We start from the raw sequence: 8,391 nt of genomic DNA on the forward strand, positions 1-8,391 counted from the left end.
GGTTTTCTGTTAAGTCCTATATGGATAAAGTTGTCTTAATGGATTAATCTGTTTGTATAAACTGCAAAGGTTTTTGTTTGGGAGGGGTTTTTCATAGATGGAAGGAATGTGTTCTTTTMTTGGGATGGGCAGATTTAGAACAAACTTGGCTTTCTGCGTAAAGCTCCCCCTAGAAGCTTACTGAATAAGCCACTTTTTATATCATTAAGCCACTAACAAATAGTCATGAGCTGCTAACAAACAGGCCTTAAGTTAAATTTGATTAAAGTTGGACAAAAATAGTGATATGATTATGCGAGCACWTATATGTAATTGATGAATGTTTTTGTTTGAATATGCTTTTAAATCTTAGCTTACCTGGTATTTTCACTTTCACACACCTCACACTAGAACAACCCCTTTACTTTTTAGGGGTATTATATATATATATATATATATATATTTATATATAGGGTATATTTCTTTATATATATATATATATATATATGTGTGTGTGTGTGTGTGTGGGTATAGGGCCAGGTTGAGAGGAAAACTGCAAAAAGAAAAAAAGAAAAACTGAGGAACACCCTGGTAACCGTTCATCTTTCATCTAGAGAGTATGCACATGTGCATACAAGCAATTTGTCCGGTATTATGCACATGTGGATAAAWCCAAAAGACAACTTCAATCATTTTTATGCATATGTGCATATCATTCAGATGAATGGTTACCAAGATGTTCCTCAGTTTTTCATTTTTTTATAGGAGGTCAGGTTCAGGGGAAAACCGCAAAAAAAAAAAAAACTGTGGAAGATCCTGGTAATCGGTCATCTGGATGGTATGCATATGTGCATACAAGTAATTTATTCGTTTGGTAGAGGCAGGTCCTCTTCCAGGGGGCGGGGTGTGGGGACCCACCTCTGGGTCGGATATGTTGGGCTTCTTTGGTTTGGTTTTTATAGTCATTGAACTGCTTCTAACCCATTTTTCCTTTTGATCTATCAGGATATCCTGGGATGCCTCCAATGGTCGCACCACCTGGTGCTCCATCCATGCCWGGTCAGGTCAACCCATCCATGGCTGGCCAGGTTAATAATGGTGCACCAAGGCCCATGATGGTTAATGCTTCAATGATGGCCCCAGGGAGCTCAGGTGCACCTGGTCCAATGTTTACACCGGCCATGTATCAAATCAATCCATCACCAACAGCATCTGGAGATATTGAAAGTCCAAATGTCAGTGCCCAACCACAGGAATCTGACCATTAATCCTTTAGAAACCATGGGTTTTGCAAATTATCAACAACTTGTTCGATAAATATGTTGTAAAATACTTTTTCTTTTTGTTGACGATATGAAAAAAAACGTTTATATGTAGCTGCTTAAGAAAGGAACTCCGTCAAAAYGGTAGCACGAGAAGAATGGAAAACCTTGCATCAAATGTTGATCATGGTTGGCCATAGAGATGGGTGAACCGGGTAATTGAGCGGGCATGTAACTGATTACGACCAAGCCGAGCTAAGAAGAGCGGTGGACGTAAACGGGTTAGGTCGGCCCCGGTTATAGCTGGTTATGGTTTCCCATAGGGGCAAATTGGGTAATCGGGTGGGCATGTAACTWGTTACATCGGGCCGAATTAAGAAGAGCAGGGGATGACCAGTTAGGCCGGTCTTGGTTATAGCCGGTTATGTTTCCTAGAGATGGGCAAACCCGCATGTAACTGGTTAAGACCGAGCCGAGTTAAGAAGAGCGGTGGACGTAACCGGTCAGGCCGGTCYTGGTTTTGGTTATAGCCGGATATGGTCGGGGTACCCATTTTTATTTATTTATTTATTTTAAATTTCTATATCTTCCTTTTTTATGCATAAGATAATAAATATATATTATAATTAAATGATAGAGTATACTCAAATGAAATAAGTATTTATTTATTTAGTTACAAATAACAAAAATTGAAAAAAATGCAAAATTAAAAAATAGATGAAAAATGCTCACAGTTTTTATCAAATAACATATGGTTTTCAAAAGGGTTAACCGATTGGGTGACAAGACCCGATCGGTTTAGCTGTAATCTGTTAGGGTCTATGCTCGGTTTTGGTTTAACAGGGTCTGGTTACGAAATCGGCATTTTGCCCATTTCTACTTGGCCATACRGATTGGGATTGAGACGAAAAAGTAACGATTTTAACTTGTTTCCTATTTTAATACCTAAGGTGTAAAGTTTTAAACATTTAAGTACTCGAGTAAATGCTGATGTGACGAGTGATGTGATATCCAACTTAATATAAAATTTTATTGAATTTTAAATTCAAAAAGTAAGTCAAATTATTCGTTGCATTAACATGGTAACCGATTAATATTTCAACCGGTTATCCRGGTACTTAATTGTTTAACACTTTACATCTTAAGTACCAAATGAAAGTTGAAAGTATGTTATTCAAAATAAAAATAAAGTTAAAATACGCTACCTTTTCATACAATTCACCTTTAAAAGAAGAGAAAAATGCATTTAATTGAAGTCGGTATATATTTGTGATGTGTGATTTTCTACTTCTTAACCAATCAATGTGTCACTTGTTTTGTTTTCATATATTCTGTTCGTCAACCGTTTTAATAGTGTCCGAATACTTTTTTGGTCCATCTAATCAACTCCTGTTAAAAAAGTTTGTTTTGGGGGCCGTTTATTAAATGCTCACCAGACAAATTTTCTCGCTAGATGAATATGGCAAGACCCAATAAGCTTATYTGGTAAGAGCGAWGATAAKAATAGAGAGTCTTACCGGGTAARTGAGRGTRACGACTCTTACCCGGGTAAGCRCTTACCATATATATTGTTGCACACGATACCATTTTGATATACTACAATCTTACCTAAAAATTAAATTATAGTGTTRACTCCCAACGATAAACGCTTAMCGGGTAAGCATTTAGGTAAACAACCCCTAAGTCTTTTCCATTTTTGTTTCGTTTTTCCTTCAAAGCTGGAAAAAAAAGCAAAATAGTCAACTTTTTAACATAAATTAGTTGATAGGACCAAATAYGTAACAAAGAGACAACGACAATAACTAACAGTGTAACAAAGTGRCATAAAAYCGTATTATATCGATCAAATAAAAAAAATAAAACGAAACATTAAAATCAAGATCTATCTCGCTGCACCGTACGAGTACCCTTCTAGTTTTTTCAAAATAAAGACGAGATTTGGTAGTGGGGCGTAACCACATGGACCGAAGGTGTAATTTACTCTCGTTTTTGGGTTAAATTTGTCAAATATTAAAAGTTGAAGGACTATTTGGGTAACTTACCCTAAACTTACTGAGCAGAGCGGATAAGGCGACTCAACTATATCTCCATTTACAACAACAGTGACAGTGTCTCTTTCTCTTGACTCTCCGCAGAACCTAGGGCCGCCGTGAAGGATGGCGATCACYGTCGCATCTTGCTGGTTTAATTCGCTCGCCTCCACCGGCGCTTCCCGTTATACGGTCTCCTCCCAGCGTCTATTCTATTCGTCGCAAAYATCGGCTACTCGTTTAGTCATTCCCAGAGCTATTAGCCAGAGTCAAAATCCGAAGAAGAGAACTCCCAAGGAAAATACTCATAAATCATCATCTGAGGTATATTGAATTRTTAAACATCATGAATTCAGTACCGTAACTTATGCGTGAAATGTATTTGAGTTTGTTGATGTAATCTGTTGCTGTAAGTTTTGTCGTTGTTATGGTGGTCTATTTACTCGATGAGTTTTTGGTCGTAGACTTTGTTAGATGATTAACTAATTTTAATCATTCAATTTATTTATGTTTCGTTCTGTAACTGGTGAGGYGTTCACATTAATGGAACACCTTAGTTTTCGTGATCTAATGCAGCCAACAGCTAACGGTTTGGTTCAATTCATTGTTATCAAGGTCTTGCGTGCACAATGTTTTAGCTGCTTGAGCTTTAKCGAAAAGGAATTTTTTGAGCTAATAGTTGTTTTCTTCTAAAGTACAACTTGTAAGAACCTTGTGTGATATTGTGAATGCAAAAACACATCTCCCTTAGTTGTATACTTTTGATTGTTGCTTGTTCTTTTTTATATTTTAAACTCCATTTTCAGTGTGCCAGTCTTAGTTAGTTGTTTATTTTGATGTGTTACGTCCAGAAAGAAGCTAATTCCCAAAAGTTTTCAAGAAGATCAAGAGATGAAAGACAGTATTCAAATGCTGATGACCACAGTGGTATAAATAATGCAGAACAACCTCAATCAACAGCCTCAAAGTCGTTTGGTATGCAGAGAAAAAGCGCCAAAGGTTTTATGGGTAACTTGAAGGATCAACAGGTATCRAGGGATCTCATTCCTGTTCATGATTCGATTCTTTTCTCTTATCATGATGAGACTTCATGTTGGATTCATGGCAATTGCACATTATCATGTGGCAAACTTTTAACTCTTCCATTATGTCCATACAAATTTGCTAGATATAAATGCAGGGTGATTGCATTTCTGCAAGAATCCTCATCCCTTGTCCTTAACATTGCCAGATGCATACCTTATACCATATACATTCTGTCATTTATYTTTTCCATATTCACTTTTTATTCCTATTATTTTTGTTTAATTATTATATTACATGCCTCAAAAGATTTTTATGATATTACTGGCTTCGCCATTGCGGTAGAATTACTTTGTTGCGACTTTTCGTATCTTTGTGCAACCAAACTTGGAAGAGAATCTGAGTTGATTTTTGTTGAACGGCAGTGCGTGATAGGCTGCTTCTATTATTTATTTTTTAGGTTTGGTGGTGGTTCTCAATGCAACCATTCATTTTTTCTGATCCATGGTCTGATACGGAATCTTCTGCTATCTGTTATTCTGTTGGATTGTTCGAATACACCAAATTGGTTTCTCTTCTAAGGAACCACAGTTATATGATTTGCCTGCTGTATTTCTGAACATTTCATATCTAAGGTGCATCATCGAAGGCCCAATGGTTTGACTCCATTAGCTGTAAAAGTTATCCCTAATTTRCTGCAAGCTTAACTACTTTCTATTCCAGGTTGAGACCGCTAAGCTTCAAGATGCCTCCTTTCTTAATGCTGTTGTTAAGGTAAATATAATATGCTAATATACTTGARCTTTTTAAACTGAACCCTTTCATAAATGGTAAAACCGTATCAATTTTGCTGTAAATTGTTATCTTACGCTCCCTGCATTAATAAATAGATTTTCTTTTGCATCACGCCAAAGATACCAAGGATATCTCAGYTTTTTGGCTTTGGTTACAAAAACCAAAGATAAACACATTCTACTAAAACTTAGTTCTCTCATTTATATTGGAACAAGCAAAAACTGATATCTTATTTCATATGGAATAGAGGGAGTATCTCTYTACATGTACATAAATGCAATTTATGCCAACATTCTTGTTGTTCTTATTGCTCACCATGGTTAGTTGCTAATATTGTCGTGTTTCTTTGTTTTCCTTAGGTTTATTGTACTCATACAGCACCTGATTATTCCCTCCCTTGGCAAAAGCAAAGGCAGTATACAAGTACAGGAAGGCATGTATTAGYTCATATAGCTTTCTAGAGATAAAAGTGCTATTAGGAGTGCAATTCATATGCAAATTGTTATCATTATTTCCTTTGTTTGTATTCAAGSGGTTTTTTCTCATTATGACATTGTTAACTTTTTCATTGTTGATGCAGTGCTTTCATGATTGGTGATGGAAAGCTTTTGACAAATGCTCATTGTGTTGAACACAACACRCAAGTAGGTTATTTCACTGTCCTTTTTATTGACAGTGATATTTTGAATTCAAACCAGGTTACTTAGAATGAGTAGATTATCTAAAAAAAGCTTTGAAAAATTCTTATATTTCTTGTAMTTTGTAGTAAAAGTTAGCCAGCCATATTGTATTGGTTCACAAAACTTAAGAAACATTTTCAGACTCCACTTTCTTCTAGTACAAGACCCAAGAAATAGGAGAGTTATCTATAAGTGCATTACTTTTATTTTTGCATGGTAACCTCATAATGCTGACATGTCATTATATATCGGGCCTGCGATTTGGTTTATGTGCTGTTCACATTATGATATATACTGAATGAAAGTACCATCAAATGAATGCATAAAAGTTATATGAAGTCTTGAATGTTGGTCTGATTCTCTGTATACTTTTGTATTATGTCTATAACCCGATAAAATTTTCTTSAGTTCTATTATATGATTTCACAGAAGAGGCCAATGTTCTTACTGCTCAGTATCGTTGTATATATTGGTTGCAGGTCAAAGTCAAGAGAAGGGGGGATGATACCAAGTATGTGGCTAAGGTATTCTTATCAATAGGATAGAGGAGCATATTCGTACATTTCCTGTMAAAAATTAACATGATTTCAATAGTTATTTCAAATCACCTGGTCATTAAACCTCAGTGTGTGGGGGCTCATTTCAGGAACAAAGGATGAACTGAATAGCCACTACTAGAGCAATAGAATAATGTACTACTTGGACTGGTTTACCTTTTAGTTTTGCAATGTGATGCTTCGTCCCTTGCATTGGGCATGGGCACAAATGCTGAAATGCATGCCTGCTCCGTTAGACCGCCTCCCTTATGCTCGTCATATTTGATCATGCTGGTGACGTTGATGTCATTTTGCTAGGCATCCATGCAATCCTTAGCAGTAATTGTCTGGTTTAAGCAATTGTTTTTCACATAAATCTTTGGCACCAGAAATATTTTTAYAGTAAGCTTCTCATTTTATTATCAACCAATCATTTTACAGGTTTTAGCTAAAGGTATGGAATGTGACATAGCTTTGCTTTCAGTGGAAAATGAGAAATTTTGGAAAGGAGCTGAGCCACTTCAGTTTGGTCATTTGCCTCGTCTTCAGGTTGATTTTCCTGCCCACTCCGGCCCCCTATGAATYAATGGAGTTTATTTATCTGCATTAATTGCTGGTTGATGCAAACGATCTTTATCCATCTTATGGAAGGGTATAGTAAGTTTGCTTAAATATGTACTAAGGATTGCATATCATCGGGGAACAAGAATCTTGAGCATAAAARTGCAAGTGGTAGGTTATAGGCTGCAAGTACCCTTTGCACCTGCATCAAGCATCGCAAAGAATGAGCAAAAGGGGGCTGCACCACAACCTAGTTAGTTTGAACTAGGTAGTGTCTTGAGCTCCAGAATAGCTGTTGGTGAGTGTAGGTCAGGGAACAAATGCATAATAATAGCATAAAAGATTAGCAACTTGGGAATGCAAATAAAAAGCRTTTACACTCCATGCTGATTCAATGATCAGAAGCCTATTCATGAATSGATTTTTCTCAAAGCACTGTAGTCTGTAATATTAAACAGGGATAAGTTTATGCAGTGTAGATAAATAAGATAGCTCAATGTAAGCTAATTATTGCTACTTAAGAATTTATAATTGCATGTTAACAACTAGTAAAGGGGTGGGCTTGTCTGAGATGATGKTACTAATTCATAAATGTTTTAGAAATGTTAATTGGCTAGGGGGCAAGGTGGAGAAAAAAGATGCATCACTTTAAGTTGCATTATAGTGAATTGGATCACCTAAGCCATTTCATCCTTTTAGCCTTGCACCAAAATTAAGTACCTGTACTATTCCCTACATTAGTTGCAGATAGTCTACAAGTACATCTATCTTAATAAATTGCTTTCCATGCTGTTTTCTTTGTCTGTGGATTTTGGCTTCTTTCTTTCCAACTTCGGTTTATTAACTATTTGAACTAGTCCTTATTCAGATGAATATTTAGTGAGGATATTGATGAGCAGTCATTAAAATTTTCAGCAGTCGTATTCATGGTAGCTAAATGTCCACAACTCCACACACCCTCTTCCTCGCACAATCATGCCCACAAAAACAAATACAAGAGGCATGCTATGCAGCAGGATCAGCACTCCGTATAATGTCTTTTCATTTGAGGGACCTTGAAGAAACAACTTTTATCCTGAATTCCTGCCGTAGTTTTTTTTTCCAGATCTATAAAAATTTCTAGGAACGTGACATTTGAAAATTTGACTGAACCAACAGAAAAAAAGAACAAAGAAAAGTTTATATGGTTTGTGTTCGTAACTAAAAACGTTTCCTCTACAGGACTCGGTTACTGTTGTAGGGTATCCACTTGGAGGAGACACCATTTCAGTGACCAAGGGGGTTGTATCTCGAATAGAGGTTTGTTTTGCTATATGTTCTTACTGATTGTAACTTTTGCTCGATCTCCCGTGTTTACTTCATATACACGGTGGCCTTTGACAGGCTTGCTAAGTTGCTATTTTACCTGCTGGCGTACATTTTTAATTCACTTGATTTTTCTTGCTCAAAAAAGAATCCCGTTAAACAAAAATAAAAGGAAATTTACAGAATGAAGGATGTGTGCATGCCACTTCATGAACAAAAG

The 8,391-nt window shown here is 36.3% G+C and overlaps 1 protein-coding gene across 6 annotated transcripts in view; it reads left to right on the forward strand.

Moving 5' to 3' along the window:
- Positions 1 to 3,377: 3,377 nt before the first annotated feature.
- LOC112512380 (protease Do-like 2, chloroplastic) overlaps positions 3,378 to 8,391 on the forward strand; it is a 10,767-nt gene continuing 5,753 nt past the window's right edge. For 2 of the 6 annotated variants that reach the window (XM_025118312.1, XM_025118314.1), the window contains exons 1-8: positions 3,378 to 3,595; positions 4,123 to 4,299; positions 5,018 to 5,068; positions 5,449 to 5,522; positions 5,670 to 5,733; positions 6,225 to 6,293; positions 6,747 to 6,854; positions 8,088 to 8,165. In XM_025118312.1, coding sequence (XP_024974080.1) covers positions 3,398 to 3,595; positions 4,123 to 4,299; positions 5,018 to 5,068; positions 5,449 to 5,522; positions 5,670 to 5,733; positions 6,225 to 6,293; positions 6,747 to 6,854; positions 8,088 to 8,165 — 819 coding nt within the window. In that variant the 5' untranslated portion in view covers positions 3,378 to 3,397. The remainder of the gene's footprint in view (positions 3,596 to 4,122; positions 4,300 to 5,017; positions 5,069 to 5,448; positions 5,523 to 5,669; positions 5,734 to 6,224; positions 6,294 to 6,746; positions 6,855 to 8,087; positions 8,166 to 8,391) is intronic. The other 4 variants (XM_025118313.1, XM_025118315.1, XM_025118316.1 and 1 more) reach the window with 4 other exon arrangements.

This window comes from Cynara cardunculus (genome assembly GCF_001531365.2).
Source record: "Cynara cardunculus var. scolymus isolate 2C chromosome LG 5, CcrdV1, whole genome shotgun sequence".
Classification (NCBI taxonomy): Eukaryota; Viridiplantae; Streptophyta; class Magnoliopsida; order Asterales; family Asteraceae; genus Cynara; species Cynara cardunculus.